Here is a 26563-nt window from a genome sequence, read left to right as displayed (position 1 = left end):
TGTGCTTGCTTTGATCTGAGCCCCCGCCACGACCATAGGTTACTTTGCCTATCCCCACCTTGAACCTGAACTTTCCAGTAAAAACTTGGACAAAGCATGCTCACTGTCATTAGTTTTCTCAAAAGTCTTCAAATTAAAAACTCAATTGCTTGATTCAAAAAACAGAATTTGAGGCCAAGCACAGTGGCTCATACCTGTAATCCCAGAACTCTGGGAGGCAGAGGCTGGCGGACTGCTTGAACCCAGGAGTTCGAGACCAGCCTGGGCAACATGGCAAAACCCTGTCTCTACTAAAAATTCAAAAATTAGCCAGGTCTGGTTGCATGCACCTGTGGTCCCAGCTACTTGCGGAGCTGAGGTGGGAAGAATCACTTGAGCCCAGGAGGCAGATGTTGCAGTGAGCTGAGGTCATGCCACTGCACTCCAACCTGAGCGACAGAGTGACTCTGTCTCAAACAAAAAACAATTTGAATCCCTACATAAAACAGCTAACAATCTGATAATCTAAATGGGCAAGAGAAATTAAATTTACAGGGAAAATTTTTATTTTTTGAAGTGAAGCAGGCCCAGTTATCAAAAACACTAAAAACTATTCCCCTGTGCCAAGGTGGGATGTTGACGACTGTTAATTTAAGCAGCAGGGACTGTTAAAACTCCTCCTCTGCTCATGGCCCTCCAGAGTGGTGGTGAACAGCTTTCCCTTCCATTTCTCATGAAGACCAGGGCTTCTGGGCTCTCAGATTCTTGAGCAGAACAAATTACCATTGGACCAGTTCTCCTTCCCCTCCCCACCACCACTTCCTGCCTAGCAGCAGTAGAAGTGAATCAGACAAACAATATGACTTTTAAAAAATTATTTAATTTAGTAGTTTTTTTTTTTGAAAAAAAGCAATAAGGCAAAAAAACTGAAAATATATATAGTTGTTTTGTTTTCATGTGACTTTATTCCACCTGAAAGATTCTAAACTTCTTCCATTAGCGGGAATCTGATTGGGGATCAAGCCAGAAATGTAGTGCAGATGGTGAAGGAAGAAAAGGGGATAAAGTAGAGAAAAGGGGATAAAGTAGAGAAGTCCAATTTAGTTGGGGAATTCCCACTCTATCCAAAGCCCCTGATGAGGTCACTGCTTTTATAAGCCTCCTTGAAAGAAGCCCCGACAGAACCCCTTGCTTAGTTGGGGAATAAGGTTCTTAGGAGGAAATTCCCCAGCAGTCAGTCGCTCCTCTCCCATGTTTATCACAACTAGGACGGGATGGGGGAAGGAATAAAAGTACTAATTTACCCAGTATAAATCCAATTTCCCCGGAAGATGGCTTCCCTTGGAATGATATTTCCCCCAGGACCCACGCTGGCTGAGGCTCAGCAGTTAAGGAACAAAAACGAAAAATACTAACAAAAAGCATACAAGGAAGGCACCTCAATTTGTGATCCTCAACCAAGGGTGGGTTGCACAGGGGTTACATTTCTCAACAAGACAACTAAAACAAATACAGAACAAACAGAAGGAAGCCAGGGCCCAATAGGAGCAATTCTCTGATCCACCCCACATGATGGTGCTTTCAGCCCCACATCCTAGGAATGAAGTTCTTTTGGGATTTAGCCTATGTGCCGGACAGAAGCAGAATTAAACTGAAAGTTGCCCTCTGGACTTTCTAGCCATACTCTTCCTAAAAAGAGAAAGGAGTCAGGAGAGAGGTTAGGATTTCATTTGCAAGAGTCAGCTAATTAGGAGAGCAGAGTTTAGACAGCAGTAGGCACCCCATGATACAAACCATGGACAAAGTCCCCGTTTAGTAACTGCCAGACATGATCCTGCTCAGGTTTTGAATCCCTCTGCCCATAAAAGGTGGAGAGCAGAGGAGTGCCATCCAGATCAACACGTGTCAAGCGAGTCTCAGGGAGACAAGGGATATCAAAAAACAAGATTCTTAATGGGAAGGAAGAAAATCAAACAAAAAAATTAGATTTTTCTCTACATATGTATAATATACAAATATTTAACACATTATTCCAGAGGTGGCTCCAGTCCATGGGGCTTGAGAGATGGTGAAAACTTTTGTTCCAGATTAACTTCTCCTCTTAAATTCTGAAGTCTATCAGAATGGGACAGGTAATGTTTTGCTCCACAATGGGGCACAGACCCAAAATGTTACTGTGCCAGAAAGACGAGAAGCCAGAAAGACAGTGAAGGATGGCACTGAGGGGGGTTGGGAAAGCAAAAGTGACTAGTAGTCTTTTTCCATCCTGCCTGTGTTCTCAGAAGCTCTCCACCTGAGGAAATCCATAAAACCCCTTTGTGAGGAGAATGTACCCCTCTTACCAACCACCAAAGTGGTCTCCAGTTGCTATTAAAGATGACGGAGAACAACAGAGGGTCGTTTGATGCAAGTAAAAACAGAAACTTCCGAGAATGTAAATCTGAATATTCCAGCCCTATAGAACAATCTCTCTCACAGGTGTTCCAATATCGCAGTTATCTCCGCGTGGACACTCCAATAAACCGACCCTGTGTGTGAACACACTTGGTGATGTTATACCTAAGCTCCACTGCAACCATTCACGGTGCCTCCATTGGTAAGTCTTATGTGTTTCTTTTTAAGGGAACTTCTAAATTCGGCTCTTGCTCTGAACAGCACCAAAATGCCCCTGAATCACAATCTTACGCAGATCTTGGCTGAGCAGGATACTACAAGGGGAGGGTGAGTGACATCATCTTAAGTGGGGGCAGAGGGAGAAAGAAGAGCCAAGAATACTTGACTTTGCGGATGTGGAATAACACTAACCTTCGGCCACTAAACCTCTCCCTTACAGACATAGTATCTCCTGTATGTCGATTTCAGTTTCAATCAGCTAAGGCAACCAGCCAATCACCACCACTGGTGTCTGCTTCTGGTGATTGATTTGGAAAAAATGATTGGTCAAGAGAGACAAACTTGAGGAAAGCACTTGGTAAGAGAGTCACAACTGCCAGCTTCCCACACATCCTCTGTCCTCTTCTCCATTAGATGCTCCTCTCTTTTGTTACTGCATTTCAGAAAATGTCCGGGCATGAGCTCCAGTCCTGTTTTTCTTTACAATCCCAGTATTCTCCCCTATAAATATGGGTTAACTCCTTGGTAACAGGGTCCTTCTTCCGCTCAAACCACAGTGCCTTATAGGGATCATATGGCGTGCCTAAAAGGTAAAGAGAGGAAAGAAAAAAATTAGTGCTGGCATTCTCCATGCATCAAGAAAGAAGAGTAGAAGGCAAGTTCATTACCATCCTCTGTGGCTTTCATAGCTTCCGCTTCTCTCTTCTTTCTGGAAAGTCTTTGTTTTTCCTCCAGGCGCTGCTTCTCCGCATTTGCTTCATCCCAGCGCCCATTTTCCATCAGTCTCTGGTCAGGTCGTAACCGGCTGTCTGTGGGGGCAGTGCCACTTTCCCAAGCATTGAGAGTCAGAGCAAGCTCTGAGAAGTAGTACATGTTTTCTGCATTCTTCCTAAAAGTAGAAGATAAGAAAAAGAAATGGTAATGCCAGAGCCCAGACCCTATTTAAGGAGCAACAACTAAGTACACTGCCAAGGCCAAGTCACCAAGGCTGTTCAACAAAAACAGGATCTGTAAAAAGGATCTAGGACTATGTCATGTTGCCCTAACTAAAAGAGAGAAACTGGATCGCTCCCCACCCCCTCCCCAGCATCACTCAGTTCTGTAGTCTTCTGGTGTTGTGTGGTGCCCAGCTGAAATTCTCTACATTCATTAGAAGGAGACATTCTACTGAATGAAAATTCCTCTCTCTTTTCCTTAGTTTTCTTTTTAATCTCTCTCTGGGATAATCTTGGCTAATACTACAAACTGACTGTATTAGATGATGACAGGAAATAAGTGACCTCCACCTTGTTCCCAAAGTCCTGTACATTGTCTCAGGGATCTTTCTGTTCTGCTGGGCCTTTTCTTTTCTTCTTCTTCTTCTTCTTTTTTTTTTTTTTTTAACAGAGTCTCCCTTTGTTGCCCAGGCTGGAGTGCAGTGGCATGATCTCAGCTCACTGCAACCTCCAACTCCTGGGCTCAAGTCATCCTCATGCCTTAGGCCTCCCAATAGCTGGGATTATGGGTGTGTTCTACCATATGTGGCTAATTTTTGTATTTTTAGTAGAGACAGGATTTTGCCATGTTGGCCAGGCTGGTCTCGAACTCCTGATCACAAGTGATCTACCTGCCTTGGCCTCCCAAAGTGCTGGGATTACAGGCAAGAGCCACTGCCCTCGGCTGCTCATGGGCTTTTAGGCTAAATTGTTAACAGGTGGTAGGCACCTTCCTCCTCTAGCCACTTTTGAATAGTTTCGCTCTAAATAGTAGAAAAATATCCTTCTGAATCACAATCCAAAGGACCTTTAGAAAGCACAAAATATTTTTTGTCAGATGTGGTTTGGTTTGAACTTCCTTGAAACAAGCATGCTACAACTCAAATCATAAAATAACAACCTTCTGTTAATCTCTCCAAAGGTCTCAATTTCCCTAGTTCGATTCCTCACATAATTAAGTGGGACGGCAGGCAGAAATGCCTTCAATATTGCTCCACAGTCAAGGTCAAAGTGGTATCTGGGCAGCATGCATGCTGATACTCACGGTAAAGGATTCCTTTTCCACAGCATGACCCTGCTTTCCTCTGCTTCATGGCCTCTCTGTCGAGCATCACCCCCATTTTCCCCAATGACTGGCTGTACTTTGAAACATTCCATTTTCTCATCCCATGTCCCCAGAAGGGTAAAGTGGACTTTTCCTGATGGATCTGTCACTTCCCCTGTCACCTGCAAGGGTGGAGAACAGGGCATGGCTATATAGCATTCACTGTGGATTAGCTTACCTGACTATACTGGAAGTCCTAGGATAAATGCTGGTTAGATCCTGTTATAACAAACACCATGGAGTCATCCAAATTATTATTATTATCATTATTAGAGATGGGATCTTAATCTGTGCCCAGGCTGGAGTATACTGATGCATCATAGCTCACTGTGGCCTCCACTCTTGGGCTCAAGTGATCTCTCACCTCAACCACTTGAGCAGCTGGGACTACAGGCATGTTCTACCAAACCTGGCTAATTCTTTATTTTTTTTTTTTTTGTAGAGAAAGGGTCTTGCTATGTTGCCCAGGCAGGTCTTGAACTCCTTGGCTCAAGCAATCCTCTTACTTCCGCCTCCCAAAGTGTTAGGATTATAGGTATGAGCCACCATGCCTGGCCTCAAATTATTTTCTTGTATTTTTTTTTCTGCTACTTGAATAACTGAGCCATGACTTGGGGATTTCATTATCATTTTTTGTTATACAAGAATTTTTGGTAAACTTTTTATTTTTAGTTTTTATTTTTGTGAGTACACAGTAGGTATATATATTTATAATTTGCATTTATCCTTTGTGTTGCAAAAAATTCAATCATACTTTTAGTTATTTTAAAATATAATTAAATTATTTTTGACTATAGTCACTCTGTTGTGCTAGCAAATACTAGATTTTATTCTATTTTTTTATACCCATTATCCCTACTTCCTCCCTGCTCTCCGTCCCCTCCTCTCACTACCTTTCCCAGGGATTTTTGTATCAAAGATACAAGTAGGAAAAGCATCTGACTGGTACTTAGAATTATATTTTCTTCTCTCCAGAAATTCATAGAGACCCACAAACAGATTTAAATCCCCAGCTATTCTTTAGTCTCCCACAGAAACTCGTGGCACAAATCATTGTGGGGTTATCACACAACTCCCCCTCAAACTTCTCAGGGATCAAATCCCTTTTTCCTGCAATCTTTTATTAGTCCTTCCTCTGTGTTTCCCATTTTCAGTCTCTCATTGCTCTTGACACTTTCACTTCCTCACTTATTGTCATTCCCAGAAAAAAGAAGGAATTGGTTTAGGAATGCAATATAGTCTTTCTTGCTGACTTACTCCTTCACCTCTACTTTTTTTTTTTTTTTTGAGATGGAGTCTTGCTGTCACCCAGGCTGGAGTGCAATGGTGCAAGGTTCACTGTGTCCTCCATCTCCCATGTTCAAGTGATTCTCCTGCCTCAGCCTCCCAAGTAGCTGGGATTACAGGCACATGCCACCACATCTGGCTAATTTTTGTCTTTTTAGTAGAGATGGGGTTTAACCATGTTGGCCAGGCTGGTCTTGAACTCCTGACCTCAGGCGATCCACGGCCTCGGCCTCCCAAAGTGTTGGGATTACAGGTGTGAGCCCCATGCCAGTCTTTCACCTCTACTTTTTTTGAATCACTTCATGTACACACACACTATATATAATGTATACATACCCACACTCCCCCACATATGTATACATTCCAGTTCTAAAGGAGTATGCTTTCTAAGAGGTACATACTAAGTGAAACAATTTAAATTTCAACTTCCCTTACCTTTCTTGCTACATCCCGAGAGAAGTAGCTATAAGGAACAAATTTAAGATTACACTTGTCTCCTGTCTTGTGATTTACAATATCAATTTCACCAGACTGTAAAATGAAAAAAATTCATAGATTAATTTTATTAAGACTGAATAAATTCACTATCTGCCAAACCTTTTTTCTTTACTTTTCAATTTTACATTTGTAATTCTTTACTTTTCAATCTTACATTCTAGCAATCCCTCGTTTAAGATTCAGATCTTAGCCAGCTTTGGGAATGCTATAGAATCCCTATGTAATCTTGGTTTTCTAGGTTGAGATCAAGACCAAGTGACCTCTTGTTTTGTTCTGAATTGTATCTTATATGTTAGATGGCATGATTTGACCTTCAGCACATATGCTGAAATTCACATGAAAATTTACCTTTCCAAACCAATCCCTCGCTAGTACCCTTTATGAACTCTTCTGCTTAAATCAAAATACTCATAATTTCAGATTATATATGGTGGCCCTTTATACACTTTATTCATTTCATTTTCCCTCCTTTCCTTTTTTTTTTAATTAAAAAAAATTATTTTTAAATTTTTTGTAGGGACGAGGTCTCACTATGTTGCCCAGGCTGGTCTCAAACTCCTGTGCTCAAGTGATCATCCCACCTTGGTGTCCCAACGTGTTGGGATTACAGGTGTAAGCCAACATGCCTAGCCCATTTTTCCCTTCTTCCTATCTTCTGAATCCCAAACCACACTTTAAGATTCAGCTTAATTCCCGCATCTACTGGGAAGCCTTTCCTGACTGCTCAGAAGACACTATTCCCTCTCTTTTCTAAATTTACTGCAACAATTGTCTTAAGAGTGAACTGACAATTAATTAGATGCTATCATAGGGCACCTTTTATATTAGTGTATGTTGCTACACACTTTTCAACCTACACATTTTTCATATATCTCCAATGATATAATAACTTCTTGAGGGACATCTCATCAGATTTTGTATCCCCAGGACCTAGCATACTGCCTGACAATAAATATTTGATGAATAATGAAAAGATTAAGAATTGGGGACACATTTGTTTTTTGTACCTGCTGTAGCACCCAACACAGTCCTGGCAGAGTAGTCATTGATGAATGTTATAATTTGGTAATTTATGAACAATAATTTGTGGTACAGAAACTTGGGAATGTAGAGGTAGAGCTGCTGCCTGAGAGAAATTCCTTAGGAGAAACTGATGAATCAGTAACAATATTCTGGGATCAGTTCACATGTCCTAAATACTGCAAAAATATACCTAAAGAGGTACTCTTTTAAACTTCAGATGCACTTTGGGTACATTTCCTCACCTGATCTATCCACAGCTTGCCCACAATAATGTTGTGTACAGTTGTGGTAACTTTTTTCCAAGTGTAGTGGTGCCCAGTTGCATGGAAAATACAATGAATGGTACCTGGAAGCAGAAAGAGGTACACAAATTAAGCCAAATGTTCAGAAAAATAGCATCACGCAGTCTCAAAACAATAATGAATTAATTATCTTCTATTGATATTTCTTACTTTTAGAAATAAAACAATAAATCAAAAAGGACTTAAACTTTCTTAAATGTTGGAAGTATTGACTAAATTTTTCTCAACTGACTTTTAAAAATCTATAAATAAAACATAACTAAATGATGACAAACACTGGCAACTGATACACCTTAGCTAGGGCACTGCGTTCTACAACACAACTGCAAAACTTACAGAAACAAGTCAAATGTGCCCCAAAATGCATTATGGAAGTAACTGCATTATGGAAGGAGCACACATTGGTAGTCTGTACTGGGGCCAGGCTCTATTGTTAGGTACTAGCAGTGTGACCTTAAACAAATCACTTATCTAAGGCCCTTAATAGTAAAAATGGAATAGTGGATAGAGCTGGGGCTTTGAAATCAGACAGAACCGGATTCACTCCTGGCTCTAGCCCTCATCAGATGTATGACCCTCTGTTGTATCATGAAGAATTTTTCTTGTCTTTTTCCATGGTTCCTGGGAGGGGACATTTAAGCCCTTGTAATTTCCCAAGTGACAGGAGTATCTCTGTTGTTTATGGTGGGCCTTGACAATTTTTTTTTCTGACAATTTATACTAATGAGGTGACTCATGGTGGGCCCCAGATAGCTAATGCTAATGAGATAACTCAGGATGAGAACAAGCTAGGCTCCACCATGTGATTAGAGACAGGGTTTTGAGTCACCTGATATTGGCTCAACTTCCTGACCTCCGGGGAAAAATGGGGATCTGGGATATTGAATTCAATCCTGCAATCAAGCCTAAATAATGAAACCCCACTAAAATCTCTGGACACCAAAGTTCAGTGGAATTTCCTGGTTGGTGAATATATCAATGTGTCAGGAGGGTGATACGCCCTGACTCCATGGTGACATGGCACAAAGCTCTGTGTTCAGGACCCTCCCAGACTTCACCCTATGGGTCCCTTCATTTGTCTGGTCCTGATTTGTACCCTGAATAATAAAACTGTAATGATAAGTAGAGTACTTTCCTGAGTTCTGAGTCATTCTAATGAATTATCAAACCTGAGGTAGTTGTGGGAACTCCTGAACTTACAGCCAGTTATCAGAAGTGCAGGTGGCCTAGGGCCTCCAACTTGTTGCTGGCATCTGAAGCAAGGGCAATCTTGTTGGGTACTGTGTCCTTAACTTAGGGAGTCTGCGGGAACTCTGGGTGGTTAGTGCCAGAACTGCATTACAGTATCACACTCTGAATGTTTCAAAGGCCTTGGTTTTATCATCTGTAAACTTGGGATAACCCACCCTGTTGTGCAGTAAATGTCTGTTTATTTGCCTCATAAAATGCTTGAAACATATAGTGATTCTTGTTCCTATGAGTCAATCTCCAATGAATACCAAAATCAGTGGTTTCACAGCAGAGATAATTGAGGATTCAAAGTAATCAAAAATTTTAAAAGATACATAGTTAATAACAGTCAATTCCAGGCTGGGCGCAGTGGCTCACCCCTATAATCCAAGCACTTCGGGAGGCAGAAGTGAGCAGATCACTTGAGGTTAGGAGTTCAAAACCCACCTGGCCAACATGGTGAAACCCCATCTCTACTAAAAATACAAAAAAATAGCTGGGTGTGGTGGCATGTGCCTGTACTCCCAGCTACTTGGGAGGCTGAAGTGGGAGAATCACTTGAACCTAGGAGGTGGAAGTTGCAGTGAGCCAAGATCATGCCACTGTACTTCAGCCTGGGTAACAAGAGCGAAACTTCGTCTCAAAAAAAAAAAAAAAAAAAATACAAAATACAAAATACAAAATAAAAATAAAAAAAATAGTTGATTCCACTAAAAGTAAGTCCCTAAGTTCTCTCTGTAACCGCTAATAAAAACAACTCACCCAAACTAGGAAATGTACACCAATAAAAGTAACTCTGCCTCCTGGGTTCAAGCAATTCTGCCTCAGCCTCCCGAGTAGCTGGGGTTACAGGCACCTGCCATTGCACCCAGCTAATTTTTGTATTTTTAGTAGATACAGGATTTCACCATGTTGGCCAGGCTGGTCTCAAACTCCTGATCTCAGGTGATCCACCTACCTTGGCCTCCCAAAGTGCTGGGATGACAGGTGTGAGCCACTGTGCCCCACCCTTTTTTAGACATGTTTCTTATACAAAAAATTAAAGTAGCCTTGGTAGTTGGCAGATGAGGATAACAACAATGAAGGTAATTACATTAATAATAACAATAATAGCAACTCTGCTGAGAACACTTGCTGTGTACCAGATGCAGTTCTCTGGTCTCTTATGAATTATTTCATTTAATCTTCACAAATACCTTTGAAATATTTGTTCCACCTAAATATATCCTAAATCTCTGTGGCTTTTTCTTTCTTTCTTTGAGCTGGAGACTTGCTCTGTCACCCAGGCAGGAGTGCAGTGGCACAATCTCAGCTCACTGCAACCTCCACCTCCTGGGTTCAAGCAATTCTCCTGCCTCAGCCTCCTGAGTAGCTGGGGTTTCAGGCACCTGCCATTACACCCAGGTAATTTTTGTATTTTTAATACAAACAGGGTTTCACCATGTTGGCCAGGATAGTCTCGAACTCCTGACCTCAGGTGATCTGCCCACCTTGGCCTCCCAAAGTGCTGGGATTACAGGCGTGACCACTGCACCCAGCCCTTTTTGTTTTGTTTTGTTTTGAGACAGGATCTCACTTTGTCACCCAGAGTGGAGAGCAATGGTGCAATCACAGTTCACTGAAGCCTTGACCTCCTGGGCTCAAGTGATCCTCCCACCTCAGCCTCCCAAGTAGCTGGGACTACAGGCATATGCACAACACCCAGCTAAATTTTTTTTATTTTTTGTAGAGGCAGGGTCCCACTATGTTGCCTAAACTGGTCTTGAACTCCTGGGCTCAGGCAATCCTCCCACCTCAGCCTCCCAAAGTACTAGGATTACAAGCATGAGCCACTGTACCTGGCCTAAATCTCTTAACTAATATCTCTTCCACTACCATCTCATTCTATGAGTCCAGCATTCCCTGACATGAAAGCCAGACAAAGACACTATAAAAAACCAAAGCTACAGACCAATATCATATCCCTTATGAACAGTGATGTAAAAATCATCAATAAAGAACTAGGAAATTGAATTCAGCAGCACATTAAAAGGATTACACACCATGACCAAGTGGGATTTATCCCTGGAATGCAAGGATGATTGAACTTATAAAAACTGATCAATGTAATGCACCATATTAACAGAATGAAGGGTGAAAACACACATGATCATCTCAATTGATGCAGAAAAAGCATCTGACAGAATTCAATGCCCTTTCAGAATAAAAACACTCAATGAGCTAGAAATACAAGGGAAATACTTCACCATAATAAAAGCCACATATGAAAACCCACAGCAAATATCACACTCAATGGTGAAACACTTAAAGATTTTCTTTTAAGATCAAGAACAAGGCAAGGATGCCCACTTTCACCACTTCTATTCAACACAGTACTGGAAGTTCTAGCCAGGGCAATTAGGGAAGAAAAAGAAATAAAAGGCATCTAAGATGAAAAGGAAGAGATAAAGTTATCTGTGTTTGCAGATGATATGATCTCATATATGAACATGCTAAGAATTCCACCCAAAAAAAAAAAAAAAGAAATCCTGATAGAATAAATGAATTCAACAAAGTAACAGGGTATAAAGTCAACACACAAAATTAAATGCATTTCTATTATCATCAACAATAAATAATCTGAAAAGGATATTAAGAACAATTCCACTTATAACAGCATCAAAAAGAATAAACACTTAGGAATTAACTTAAGGTAGTAAAAACTGTAAAACATTGCTGAAAAAGATTAAAGTGAAGATGTAAATAAATGGAAACACATCTTATGCTCACAGATTGGAAGACTCAACACTGTTAAAGGTTGTCAGTGCCACCCAAAGCAATCTACAGATTCAATGAAATCTCTAGATGTTTTCTGCAGAAATAGAAAAACCTATCCTAAAATTCATATGGAATCAAGGGACTACAAATAGCCAAAATCATCTTGAGAAAGAACAAAGCTGGAAGACTCAAACTTCCTGATTTTAATACTTAATACAAAGTTACAGTAATCTAAAAAGTGTAGTACTGGCAAAAGGACAGGCACATAGGCCAGTGGAACAGAAAGAGCCCAGAAACAAACCCTTCATATAGGTTCAAGTGATTTTTGGCAAGGGTGCTAAGACCACTCAATGGAGACAGGACACTCTTCTGAACAAATGGATCCATGTGCAAAAGAATGAAGTTGGACCTTTATCTAATACCATGTACAAAATAATTCAAAACAGATCAAAGATCTAAATGTAAGATCTAAAACTATAAAACTCTTAGAAAAAAACATAGAGCAAAACCTTCACAACATTGGGTTTGGCAATAATTTCTTGGATATGATACCAAAAGCAGAGGCAACAAGAAGACAACACAGACCTCCTGAACATTAAAAAAGTTTATGCAATAAGGACAATAGCAACACAGTAAAAAGGCAGCCTCTAGAATGGGAGAAAATATTTGCAAATCATATATCTGATAAGGGATTAATATCTAGAATATACAGAGAACTCCTAAAACTGAACAACAACAAAAAAACAACAACAAAAAAACAACAACAAAAAAATCAATTCAAAAATGGGCAAAGGAGGCCGGATGTGGTGGCTCAGGCCTGTGATCCCAACACTTTGGGAGGCTGAGGCATGTGGATCACTTGAGGTCAGGAGTTCAAGATCAGCCTGAACAACATGGTGAAACCCCGTTTCTACTAAAAATACAAAAAATTAGCCGGGTATGGTGCAGGGTGCCTGTAATCCCAGCTATTCTGGAGGCTGAGGCAGGAGAATCACCTGAACCCAACAGGGAGAGGTTCCAGTGAGCCGAGATCGCACCACTGCACTCCAGACTGGGTGATAATGTGAGACTCCATCTCAAAAAAAAAAAGGCAAAGAACTTGAATAGATATTTCTCCAAAGATATACAAATGATAAATAAGTACACAAAAAAGTGCTCAATAACGCTTTTTTATGTACTCTAAAAAAAAAGGTTCATGGATGAATCTTTATGATTTGTATATCTTTGGAGAAATATCTATTCAAGTCCTTTGCATGTCAAATGATAGTAAGATACTAATTCACATCTATTAGGATAGCTATGATACATTTTTAAAAAGTGTTGGCAAGGATATGGAGTAACTGGAACCTTTGTGTACTGCTGGTGGGAATGTATAGCCACTGTCGAAGACAGTATGGTAGTTTGCTCAAAAAATTAAAAATATAATTGCCATGTGATCCAGCAATTCCATTTCTGGGTACGTATTACAAAGAACTGAAAGCAGGGTCTTAAAGAGATATTTGTCTTTAAACATTTTTTTTCTTAAGACTTTAGGCAAAAAGATGAAAGGATATTTGTACATCTATGTTCACAGCAGTATTACTCACAATAGCTAAAACATGAAAAAGAGTCCATCAACAGATGAATGGATAAGCAAAATGTAGTACATACACTCAATGGGATAAATATTATTCAGCCTTAAAATGAAAGGAAATTCTGACATTTGCTAAAACATGGATGAACCTTGATATTACATTAGGTGAAACAAGCCGGTAACAAAGAGACAAAAACTACTATGATTCCATTTATAGGAGGTACTTAAAGTAGTTTATAGAGATAGAAAGTAGAATGGTGGGTGCCAGGGTTTGGGGAGGGAGAATAGAAATTTATATTTTGGCCAGGTGTGGTGACTCATGCCTGTAATCCCAGCACTTTAGGGGGCCAAGGTGGACAGATCACTTGAGGTCAGGAGTTCGAGACCAGCCTTGCCAACATGGTGAAAACCCATCTCTACTAAAAAAACACAAAAATTAGTCAGGTGTGGTGGTGGGTGCCTGTGATCCCAGCAACTTGGGAGGCTAAGGTTTGAGAATCACTAGAACCTGGGAGGTAGAGGTTGCAGAGAGCTGCGATCATGCCACTGTACTCCAGCCTGGGTGAGACAGTGAGCAAGACTTGGTCTCAAATAAAAAAAAAAAAAATTAGATAGAGGGTGGTGATGGTTGCACAACATTATGTATTTAATACCACTGACCAGTACAATTAAGAATGGCTAAGGTGCTAAATTTTATGTTATGTGTGTTTTACAATTAAAAAACTGGAGGCCAGGCATGGTGGCTCACGCCTGTAATCCCAGCACTTGGGAAGCCGAGGTGGGTGGATCACCTGAGGCCAGGAGATCAAGACCAGCCTGGCCAACATGGTGAAACCCCGTTTCTACTAAAAATATAAAAATTATCCAGGCATGTCAGTGCACGCCTGTAGTCCCAGCTACTCAGGAGGCTAAGGCAGGAGAATCGGGTGAACCCAGGAGCAAGAGGCTGCAGTGACACCAGATCACGCCACTGCACTCCAGCCTGGGTGACAGAGTGAGACTCCATCTCAAAAAAATAAAATAAAATAGGTCAGACGCAGTGGTTCATGCCTGTAATCCCAGCACTTTGGGAGGTCAAGGCGGGTGGATTAAGAGATCAGGAGTTTGAGACCAGCCTGGCCAACATAGTGAAACCCCATCTCTACTAAAAATACAACAACAACAACAAAAATTAGCTGGGCATGGTGGTGAGAACCTGTAATCCCAGCTACTCGGGAGGCTAAGGCAGGAGAATCGCTTGAACCCAGGAGTCGGAAGCTACAGTAAGCTGAGATCACGCCACTGTACTCCAGCCCAGGTGACAGTGTGAGACTCTGTCTCAAAAATAAATAAATAAATAAATAAAATAGAAGGGAAAAAAATTGGAAAAAGGACAAAAAGAAAAAGAAGTCATGGAGGCCAGAAGGCAGTGGGATGATACACGAAAAATGCTGAAAGGAAAAGACTATCAAAGCAATAACTTTTTTTTTTTTTTTTTAGAGATGGGGTCTCCCTATGTTGCCCAGGTTGGTATCAGAATCTTGGGCCCAAGTGATCCTCCTGCTTTGGCCTCCCAAAGTGTTGGGATTATAGGCATGATCCACTGCATCTGGGCCAACAGTCTTATTTAAATGTATCTTTTCAGCCAGGTGCAGTGGTGCCTCATGCCAGTAATATCAGCATTTTGGGAGGCTAAGGCAGGTAGATCACTTGAGATTAGGAGTTTGAGACCAGCCTGGCCAAAATGGTGAAACCCTGTCTCTACTAAAAATACAAAAATTAGCCGGGTGTGGTGGGGGGCACCTGTAATCCAAGCTACTTGGGAGGCTGAAGCAGGACAATCTCTTGAGCCTAGGAAGCTGGAGGTTGCAATGAGCAGAGATCGTGCCACTGAACTCCAGCCTGGGTGACAGAGCAAGACTCTGCCTCAAAATAAAAAAATAAAAATAAATAAACACATCTTTTTTTTTTTTTATTGCATTTTAGGTTTTGGGGTACATGTGAAAAACATGCAAGATTGTTGCATAGGTGCATACATGGCAGTGTGATTTGCTGCCTTCCTCCCCTTTACCTATATGTGGCATTTCTCCCCATGCTATCTCTCCCCAACTCCCCACCCCCCACTGTCCCCCTCACTCCCCCCCAACAGACCCCAGGGTATAGTGCTCCCCTCCCTGTGTCCATGTGTTCCCATTGTTCAACACCCGTCTATGAGTGAGAACATGCGATGTTTGATTTTGGGTTCTTGTGTCAGTTTGCTGAGAATGATGGTTTCCAGGTTCATCCATGTCCCTACAAAGGACGCGAACTCATCGTTTTTGATGGCTGCATAATATTCCATGGTGTATATGTGCCACATTTTTCCTGTCCAGTCTATCATCGATGGGCATTTGGGTTGGTTCCAGGTCTTTGCTATTGTAAACTGTGCTGCAATGAACATTCGTGTGCATGTGTCCTTATAGTAGAACGATTTATAATCCTTTGGATATATACCCAGTAATGGGATTGCTGGGTCAAATGGAATTTCTATTTCTAGGTCCTTGAGGAATTGCCACACTGTCTTCCACAATGGTTGAACTAATTTACACTCCCACCAATAGTGTAAAAGTGTTCCTATTTCTCCACATCCTCTCCAGCATCTGTTGTCTCCAGATTTTTTAATGATCGCCGTTCTAACTGGCGTGAGATGGTATCTCAATGTAGTTTTGATTTGCATTTCTCTAATGACAGTGGTGATGAGCATAAATGCATCTTTTTAAACTGCAAGCATACCAGCTAGTTTCCATATCCTAGAAGTCGATGAAGAAATTCCTATTTGCCCCTTATGATAGTCTTCATTATTTTGCAAACTTCAGTTATATTTTCTAGAAGCACTTTTTTTCTAAACGGCAAAGTTTCTAAACTTTTTAGCCTATTTTATAGGGAGACTCAAACTCACTGCCACTGCCTCCAAGTATCTTTAGGCACTTTCATTGCTCTGTATTTGATTTTCTCCAGTCATGGCTATGACTTTTTCAAAGTAGAGTTAACAGAACCGTAATTTTGTACGAAGTTGTCCTGCTACCAAATAACCTAAAACTGCCTTGTCTTGTCAGACCTCAGTGAGAATACTGGGCTGATGTCTTCAGTGTCCTTTTGTGCTGTAACTATAACCGATGGCTTGTAGTCTCTCCTTTTCAGTACAGCCTAGTGGTAATGACAGTGGTCCCTGAAGCCAGATTGCCTCAACTTAGCTCACATACTAGCTGGTTAAGTTGACCCTGACAACCTATCTATGCCTAGTTTCCTTTGTTTAAAAAATGGCAATAAAGTTGTTTATCTTATAGAATTATTGTTAGGCCTGAATGAGTTAATGTGTGAAAAGCACTTATATCAATACCTGATCCATAATGAGCACTCAACAAATGCTACTTTAATTATCAACATAAAAGTTTGAACTACTTTTCCCTAGATGCATTACTTTATGCTGAATACACTGGAGCTATCTGTCGGCTCACTCACTCATAACCCTGTCCATATATTTTTCTTCAGTTATATCTACTGGCTTAACAATAACTTTCTCTCAGAGAATTGAGTGCCATTGCAAATGTAAAAATTTCACTGCATCATTCGCCTTCCAAGTCACTGACCCAAAAAATGTTAAATACAGCCATCCCCAGGGCAAATGTCTAGAAATTCCATTCTTTAGATTTCTATATTCAGCTTCCTATCACTAAGTTAATTCTTTCCAATCTCCCCATGAAGAACGGGATTTTTGTTTTGTTCACTTACATTTCCCAAACTCTGAGAACCACACCCACCACATGGCAGGTACTCAGTTAAGTAGCTAATATGTGGAGGAACTTAACATATCCTGGTGATCCAAATTCTTAAATAACCATAGGAATGTAAATGCTACCAATTTTTTTCTAATTAATTTTGTTTTTCTCTTATTTTTAAAATGAAGTTTCCCTAAGAGCAATGTTTTAACTTTAAAAGATTAGATCTTTAACAAATTACTAAAACTTAGAAAAAAAATTTGATCTACCATCTGTACTTTGTTCATATAGTTATTAATTCCTCAAAGAAATTTAGATTAGTCAAATTATAAAGAAAATGTACAGTATTTCATTAGTTAAGTTATTGTTATCTTTTAAATGAATAGTCTTCCCTTGGTATTTGTGGGGGGTTTGTTCCAGAACACCCTGCAGATACCACAATCTGGTCAAGTCACTTATATAAAATGGCACAGAGTATCTGCATATAACCTACATACATCCTCTCCCTCGTATACTTTAAATCATCTCTAGATTAATTATAATACAATATAAATTGCTATATAAATAGGTATTATACTATTTTTTCTATTCTTTTTTTGTATCATTATTTTTTATTATTTTTTCCCTCCCAAGTACTTTCTTTTCTTTTCTTTCTTTTTTTTTTTTTTTGATCTGGAGTTCTGCTCTTGTTGCCCAGGCTGAAGTGAAATGGCATGATCTCAGCTAGCAACCTCCACCTCCCGGCTTCAAGCAATTCTCCTGCCTCGGCCTCCCGAGTAGCTGGGATTACAGGTGCCCACTATCGTGCCTGGTTAATTTTTAGTAGAGACAGGGTTTCACCATGTTGGCCAGTCTGGTCTCCAACTCCTGACCTCACCTCAGGTGATCTGCCTGTCTTGGCCTCCCAAAGTGCTGGGATTATAGGCATGAGCCACTATGCCCAGCCTCCAGTATTTTCAATCCAAGGTTGGCTGAATCCATGAATGGAGAATACCCAGGTATGGAGGGCTGACTATACATAATCATACATAGAATGAAATATGATTCATCCCTTTAGAGATCCTCAAGGGGGCTCTGAAACTCTTCTCCATGGTGAAATGTCACACTGCAATATGGCCACTGACATCCAAATTCTGCAAATCAAAGATGAACTCCCAGGTATTTACTACTCTTAATCTAATACTTCTGAATTTGTTAGCTGCAAAGACAAGAATGTAGAAGCTTTTTAAAGGTCTTTGGTAAAAGTCAATACTGATGTATCACTCGGTCTCCTTTTCATTTAAGGACCTTCTGCATATTAATCATAAAATCAGAGGTAACACTGCAGTTTCTTTTCTCCCTTTAAATATATTACAAAACATTTCTGGATTTTTTTTCTGGCTAATTTCTAGTTTGCACTATGTTTGCTGCATTTTGTGTTTCTGAGTGAGGGTGAATTCATTAAAGCAGCAGCCTATATTGCAATATTTAAGAACTGTAGCTATGGCTCGTGAAAGACTAGAACCTGGAAATGGAAGGCCACCAGGAGCTCAGGGAATTACTGTCAGCTCTGTCTTTTGGGAGCTACCTGGTTTCTCTAACTGCTTTGTGCTTTGATCTCTTTCTCTAGAGCAGCTTTTACTCTTCAGTACACAGGCCAAACATGGTTGCTCTAGTTCAAGAAACCAGTGAGAAACTCTACTACACTTTTTGAATAATCAGATTTCTTCTAAGGTATAGAATCTCTAACATTGCATATTAGGATTCCATTTCCAGGACTGATCCTGAAACAAAATTAACTTGCAATGCAATAATAGTCTTTTTTTTTTTTTTTTTTGCAGACAGAGTTCCACCCTATAGCCAAGGCTGCAGTACCATGGCGCGATCTTGGCTCACTGCAACCTCCGCCTCCCAGGTTTAAGCAATTCTTGTGCCTCAGCCTCCCGAGTAGCTGAGACTACAGATGCGTGCCACTACACCCAGTTAACTTTTTGTATTCTTAGTAGAGATGAGGTTTCACCATGTTGCCCAGGCTGCTCTTGAACTGTTCAGCTCAGGCAATCTACCTGCCTTGACCTCCAAAAGTGCTAGGATTACAGGCGTGAGCCACTGTGCCTGGCCCCAAATAAGATCTTTTAAAAATAAAGTTTCACTTACCTAGAATTCAGCCATTACATAAATGATACCTAACCCATCAGGTAGAGGAAGAGAGAAAGGAGGAAGGAGAGAAGAAAGGGGAGGGATTAGCTGAGAAACCTAACCTTGCAAGCATAAATTCTGATTTACACAGAGAACCTGCTTGCTACAGTAAGGAGGAAAACACCAGCAGTTAAAAGACAGAATTTTTTTCAAATGCATGCTAGAATTTGTGTTCTCAATAGTACTTAAAGATGCATTAAACATAGCTAAGAGGATAAAGAATTTATGACTAGATGGCTCCTTAAAGAGGTTCTAGCCCCCATGCTCATTTGATAGCTGAAGAATTAAATACCTGCCCCAAGTCAGTTAGTGAGGGTCAGTGCCCAAATCAGACCTCCTGTCTCCTGACTCGAGAGCCAGTGACCTCCTCCATCATGACAGAAAACCTTTCATTCCAGGCGCATTAATTCTGACAAAGATGGTAGCCTTACCGAGGGGCATAATGGAGAGGTATTTGCCTCGAAACTTGCTGGTGATTTTGATTTCCTGACGTAATGTCCAGCCATTTTTGGACTCAGCATGGTGTGCAGCAGCAGGGGGATGATGACTCACCTTGAAGAAATCAGGTTCAAATTAAGAGGACAGAAAGGAGAAGGAAAAGATACTGCGTATAAATTGGTGAGAAACACCCAAAATTCACACTTGACATTTTCACACCCACAACAGAAGGCGAATCCCAGAAACTTCAGGGTCTCCAATGCTGAAGTTCTGAAGAAAAAGAATGAAACCTGAGATGACAGGGACTAGAATTTCCGCAAATGTTAAGACTCAGGACATTAAACAAAAATCATCTCTTTCTTCAGAAAGGAAATTTGTTATGGTCTTGAGGTTCCTTTACCTGCTCACAGAGAGATCGGTACCCATTCTCCTCTAATCGGTCCAGCTCAAAGGTCTCTCCAAGCAGTGGGTTGAATGGCTTACTGGTGCGGAAGACAGTAGTGGAGTAGGAGGACACGGTGAAAGCTGCAACATAACAAAGCTGTTCTAGAGAATTCTCACATTTTGCAGCTCGGTCTAACAGCTCGTGGTATTCCAGATCTTCAGTAAGGCGCTGAAGCATGGACAAGGGCTCATTAAAGTTCACCTGTAAGGAAAAGAACAGACATAAAAACTCTGCCCACACATCTCTAAGAGACAGTTTAATTTTTTTGCAGTTGAGGAAATACATCACTGGGAAAAGAGGACTTTGCTCAGTTGAGCAGCTCTAATATTTAACCCACCAGCAACCCATTCTCCTTGTCAACTGTTCATGTCTGCTGAGTGGCAGAAATCACTGTTTTCATTTCACTAACTGTAAGCTCTTTGAGATGGAAACCATGTCTCTTCTGTTGAGTGCTATGTACCCAAGATCCATCAGTGCCTGGCCCATAGAAGACCATCATCAAATAGGTGATGGATGAATAAGTTTAAAAAAAAAAAAAAAGAAACGTGGCCGTCGTGGTGGCTCACGCCTATAATCCCAGCACTTCGGGAGGCTGAGGTGGGTGGATTACAAGGTCAAGAGATCGAGACCATCCTGGTCAACATGGTGAAACCCAGTCTCTACTAAAAATACAAAAATTAGCTGGACGTGGTGGCGCACGCCTGTAGTCCCAGCTACTCGGGAGGCTGAGGCAGAATTGCTTGAACTCCAGCCTGGGTAACAAGAGTGAAACTCTGTCTCAAATAAAATAAAAATAAAGAAATATAATGTATTTTAGCACAAGTACACCCAGAGAGGAAGTCAGGTATTTAAAATTCTTGAAGAATGAAAGAAACAGTAGTAAATTATAAGTACAGCTGTATCCTGATTAGTTATAAAAGTTAGCTTCCTCCCTGGACAAAACAACTGCCAAGTCTCAGTTCAGTTCTTCATCAGGCCAGGATTCTGATTTCTCTCCGAGGGTGGATAATTGTGTTTGTGGGAGTGAAGTGCTTATGATGGGGGTTTGGAAGGGGCTGTGCATGCTCTTACCTTTCCAATTTTGAAGCCAGCTTTGGGCAAACAAGTACTGGATGAAGCAAGCCTATGTGTGTACGTGTGTGTGTAGGAGGGGGAGGGTTGGGGGCTGCTGTTGGGGGAGATGTTCATTCATTCATTCATTCACTTACTTATTCCACAAATATTTACGGAGTACCCATGTGTACTAGACCCTTTGCTACCCACTGGGTACAGAGAAGTGAACAAGAGAAGCTGACTATTTTGGGGAGCGGAGGGGTAGAGAGCAAGAAACACGGAGTCTCACTCTGTCACTCAGGCTGGAGTGCAGTGGCGCAATCTCGGCTCACCACAACCTTCGCCTCTCGGATTCAAGTGATTCTCCTGCCTCAGTCTCCACAGTAGCTGGGACTACAGGTGCGTGCCACCACGTCTGACTAATTTTTTGGGTATTTTTTAGTAGAGACGGGGTTTCACCGTGTTAGCCAGGATGGTCTCGATTTCCTAACGTCATGATCTGCCCACCTCAGCCTCCCAAAGTGCTGGGATTACAGGCATGAGCCACCACGCCCCGCCAACTATTTGGCATTTTGATTGATTTTGCTATGTAAAAATTTGCTATGAAACAAGTCAGCTTCCATCAAGCTTTAGTCCATGAAGCTTATTTAATCAACAATATAGATTAAAAAATCTAACTATTATTGGCCTGAGTTCTAAGTCCAGATAACAAAAGAAAGAAAAAAAATTCCTTTCTAGTGAATGCTCTAGTCTTAAGCAACACTTTAGTAAAAGAAACAAACAAAAACGACATTTTTCTTTCTGATATTCCACCTCTTCCAGCATTTTTGTTCACCCTCCTACCCACCAATCTCTGAGCTACATATTACTCTAATATTTGCTATTCTCCCTCAGTTGTGAAATTAACATCGTATAATTTTTACTGTAAAAACCTTTGAAAACAAAGTATCAAGGAAAAAATTTTCTTGAAATGAGATCACCACTATTAACATTTTTTGTTTGTTTCTATGCATTCACACGTCTTTTAAAGTAAAAAACTTGGCCAGGAGTGGTGGTTCATGCTTATAATTCCAGCACTTTGGGAGGCTGAGGCGAGTGGACTGCTTGAGCTCAGGAGTTTGAGACTAGCCTTGGCAACACGGCAAAACTCCATATCTCCAAAAAATACAAAAATTAGCAGGGTGTGGTGGCATGCACCTGTAGTCCCAGCTACTTGGAAGGCTGAGGTGTGATGATGGCTTGAGCCCAGGAGGCAGAGGTTGCAGTGAGCCAAGATCATGTCACTGTACTCCAGCCTGGGCAACAGAGTGAAACCCTACCTCAAGATGATACTAATAAACTAGAGCCTGCTTTTTCTCTGAGAAATACCCCAAATGTTTCTCTGTGAACACTTTCCAGTGAACACAGAGCCACAGGACCAACATTAGAACACTCATCCTTTGAGAAACAGGACCTACCAAAACAGTGTGCCGCACTCCAGAGTCCTCTTCTCTACACTGAGAGACAACGAGTATGATGACATGAATGCATACAGAGGGGTGGTGGGCTGATAAAGCCCTAATCCTCAAGTCTTTTTAAAGATGGAACTTATGAACTACACTCAACAAAATCTCTCAATGGCAGAATTTCAGGCAACATGAAGTAACATTTCCATACATTTTGTGGAAAACTGGGGACAGGCAGTGTACTCCACTGGTGGCTACTAGACATACCAGCAGTGTGTGGGACTAGAATCAGCACATCGCTAAACTGTCACTGCTTTTCACACACACACAGCGTTGCCCACCAACAACCCGTTTCTACAAAAGTGACAAACTTTTTATAATGATGATTTTATTACTCAAAAGCCAAGCAGGGAAACAAATAAATCTGAATATTTAAGTGGAAGAAAGCAGGGAATTCTACAGCTGATGAAGAATTGGGCAGCCAGAAAAAAAGACAACCCAGAGATTAGCAGCAGCAGGAAGCCATAACCACCGGTAGGGTGAAGAGATGGGGAGAAGCAGTGGTATTACTACAGCCCAGAGGTGGAGGTCCGAGAGAGGAGGATCAGGAGAATGTAAAACATCAAGGTGGGGGAGGCCTGTCCAGTGAAAACTAGAGCCACATAAATGCTGCCAGAGTACCACTCAAGAAGGCACAGAAGGAGAGACTTCCCATGGCTACAACATCCTGCTGGTGTCTTGCATTAGTGAAGCCCAGACAGACTCTGGCAGCCATGAAAGCCTGAAAAAACACTGCCTAGAAAGATTAGTTTTCCTGTGTCACAGCCCAGAGTAGGGGAAGAGTGAGGACTTAATCTGTGGGCAAACAGGTACAGGACTGTACATTCCTAAAGGCAGTATCAACAAGGAACTTGGGTAAAGGAGGACAGAGAAGTCACCTAGACCCAGAAACTCCTTCTTTCTTTTTTTTTTTTTTTCTTGAGATGAAGTCTCACTCTGTTGTCCAGGCTGGAGTGCAGTGGTATGATCTCAGCTCACTGCAACCTCCACCTCCTAGTTCAAACAATTCTCCTGCCTCAGCCTCCTGAGTAGCTAGGATTATAGGTGCGCACCACCACATCCGGCTAATTTTTGTATTTTTAGTAGAGACAGGGTTTCACCATGTTGGCCAGGCTGGTCTCGAACTCCTGACCTCAAGTGCTGGGATTACAGGCATGAGCCACCACGCCCAGCACCAGAAGCTATTTCTAAGCAAAAACTAAATTTCTGAGACTGCTGACATGCCTTTCCAGTCTACTTTCCTACTATTCCCTTCAAGGCACCTAATACTCTAGGCAAGTAGGGTTTCTTTTCAAGCCCCCACTAATTTTTAATATTTTAGGTTTATCCTAAGGCTTATTCAGGGCCTTTTGTTATCTGAAGATTAATTTTTTTTTTTTTTTTTTGAGACAGGGTCTCATTCTGTCACCCAGGGTAGAGTGCAGTGGTGCGATCATGGCTCACTGTAGCCTCAACCTCCTGGGCTCAAGTGATCCTCCCACCTCAGCCTCCCAAATAGTTGGGACTACAGGCACGTACCACCATGCCTGGCTAACTTATTGTTATTATTATTATTATTATTTTTGAGACAGAGTCTCACTTTGTTGTCAAGGCTGGAACGCAGTGGCACCATCTCCGACTACTGCAACCTCTGCCTCTAGGGTTCAAGCCGTTCTCATGCCACAGCATCCCAAGTAGCTGGGACTACAGGCACACACCATCATGCCCCACTAGTTTTTTGCATTTTAGTAGAGACAGGGTTTCATCATGTTGCCCAGGCTGGTCTTGAACTCCTGAGCTCAGGTAATTCACCCACTTTAGCCTCCCAAAGGGAGGTCCAACACTTTTCTAACAGAAAAACCTACATACTTATATATGAACCTATTTGTTTTCTGAGACCCACTTAATTAATTACTTCAACATTTGCTGAATGATTTATACATGCCAGGCACAGGGCTAAGCATCAAGAATATAAAGACCATCAAGACGTAGTCCTCGATCACAAAAACACAGTCTATGAAGAAACCACACACTGGATCATAGCTTCAAGAGGGTAGGGAGAACGCTTTCTGTATTTCTGTATGCTAAGTAGCTGGCTGTGGACAAAACCTGTAGCCACTTGCCCATCCCCACTATCCACTCTTCCCTTCTTCTACAGCTGGTAGAACCCGCAATTTTTCACAAGGTCATGCCATCCAGAAGTCTTCATTTCTAGCCTTTTCTCCAGCTAGTTGTGGCCATATAGCTAAGTTTTAGCCACATTGATTTAAGTGATAGTGATCTATACCACTTCCAGGAAGCATCTTTTTGTTTTTTTTTTGAGACAGAGTGTAAGCTCTGTCACCCAGGCTGGAGTGCAGTGGTGCCTTCTCAGCTCACTGCAACCTCTGCCTCCTGGGTCGAAGCGATTCTCCTGCGTCACCCTCCCAAGCACCTGGAACTACAGGCGTGCAAAACACCATGCCCGGTTAATTTTTGTATTTTTAGTAGAGACAGGGTTTCACCATTTTTCCCAGACTCGTCTTGAACTCCTGACCTCAAGTGATCCACCTGTCTCAGCCTCCCAAAATTCTAGGATTACAAGCATGATCCACTGCACCCAGCCAGGAAGCACCTTTAAAAGGTAAAGCCCTTCCTCTTTTTCCATTTTCCAACTGGCTGGAATGAGGCTCTGATGACTCAAGCTGAAGCAACCACTTTGGACTGGTGGACTGAGGTCACAGGCAGCAGAGCACCAGGATAGAAAGAAGCCTGGTCCTGACACCACAGAGTATGGTACTAGCCCTGGACCACCTACTTCTGGGCTTGAATGTAATAATGTGGCCAACATTTGTTTAAGGCAGAGGTTGACAGCTTTTTCTACAAAGGGCTGGAGAGTAAATATTTGGCTTTGAGGGCCATATGGTCTCTGTCACAACCACTCAACGCTGCTGTTGTAGGATGAAAGCAGCCGCAGATGATATATAAGTGAAAGAGAATCACCAAGTTCCTGTAAAACTTCATGGATGTTAACATTTGAATTTCATCTAATTTTCACATCACAAAGTATTATGCTTCTTAGATGGCAGCCAGAGTTGGCCTGAGGGCCTTAGTGTGTGGATCCCTGGCTTAAACTAACATGTTTTGAATTTGATTGTTTGTTTTTTATTTTTGCCCTCCCTACCCCAGAGCTGGCTCCATGAGTGAGTTTCCTTAATAAATTAAACCTGTTATCTTCTATACCTAACTGAAAACTAGTGCAACACCAGCCAAACAGTGGCACCCAGAAAATGACTGTGAAATGAACAAGCAGTGATACACACTGTCTATGCCCAGACATAAACAGTGGAACTTGTTGGTATATAAAGGAGAGACATTTCATCCTGACAGGATACACTGGAAGAAGTTTGCTGAAAAAGACACACTATAGCTGCATCCTGAAGAAAAGGGTATTAGCTACAGGAGAAAAAAAGTGGTAAGCATTGATAGGGAACTGATGAAAGTCCAGGCAGTAAGAGCAGTGTGTACAAATGCCCTGAAGGAAAAGACAGGATGCCTGAAGGTAATCCTTATGACTAGAACTCGGGATGTGTATGGGTGTAGCCTTGCCCATGGGGAGGAAGTATCAAGCCCTCTAAGGAATCTGGACTATGCTCAAAGCAGTGAAGATCCAGTAAAGGATCTTAATCTGAGGACTGACATGTCTACATTTGCCATTTTTCAAAAATTACTTTGACAACAGTGTGGACAGATTGGAGGAAGACATGACTCAGGGCAAGGAGGTCAGCCCAAACACCATCTTTGCCATAGAGATGGTCCTCATCTTTCGGTTTGAATGAACGATTTTTGCTTCTGTGTTCCCTAAGCCTTTGTCTGTGTAGTATTTTCTATAACACTATCACAGAAAA

At 41.5% G+C, this 26563-nt stretch overlaps 1 protein-coding gene across 1 annotated transcript in view; it reads right to left on the bottom strand.

Moving 5' to 3' along the window:
• Nucleotides 1–839: 839 nt before the first annotated feature.
• Nucleotides 840–26563, bottom strand: part of OSBP (oxysterol binding protein) — a 41639-nt gene continuing 15915 nt past the window's right edge. Inside the window, exons 8-14 of the mRNA XM_012454309.3 lie at nucleotides 20095–20340; nucleotides 19688–19808; nucleotides 7722–7825; nucleotides 6394–6489; nucleotides 4612–4793; nucleotides 3261–3481; nucleotides 840–3175 (exon numbers count right to left, since the gene is read on the bottom strand). Coding sequence (XP_012309732.3) covers nucleotides 3033–3175; nucleotides 3261–3481; nucleotides 4612–4793; nucleotides 6394–6489; nucleotides 7722–7825; nucleotides 19688–19808; nucleotides 20095–20340 — 1113 coding nt within the window. The 3' untranslated portion in view covers nucleotides 840–3032. The remainder of the gene's footprint in view (nucleotides 3176–3260; nucleotides 3482–4611; nucleotides 4794–6393; nucleotides 6490–7721; nucleotides 7826–19687; nucleotides 19809–20094; nucleotides 20341–26563) is intronic.

This window comes from Aotus nancymaae, unplaced genomic scaffold (assembly GCF_030222135.1).
Source record: "Aotus nancymaae isolate 86718 unplaced genomic scaffold, 86718_ANA_hifiasm-v0.15.2.pri h1tg000059l, whole genome shotgun sequence".
Taxonomy (NCBI): Eukaryota; Metazoa; Chordata; class Mammalia; order Primates; family Aotidae; genus Aotus; species Aotus nancymaae.
This window is presented reverse-complemented; position numbering and strand designations above follow the sequence as displayed.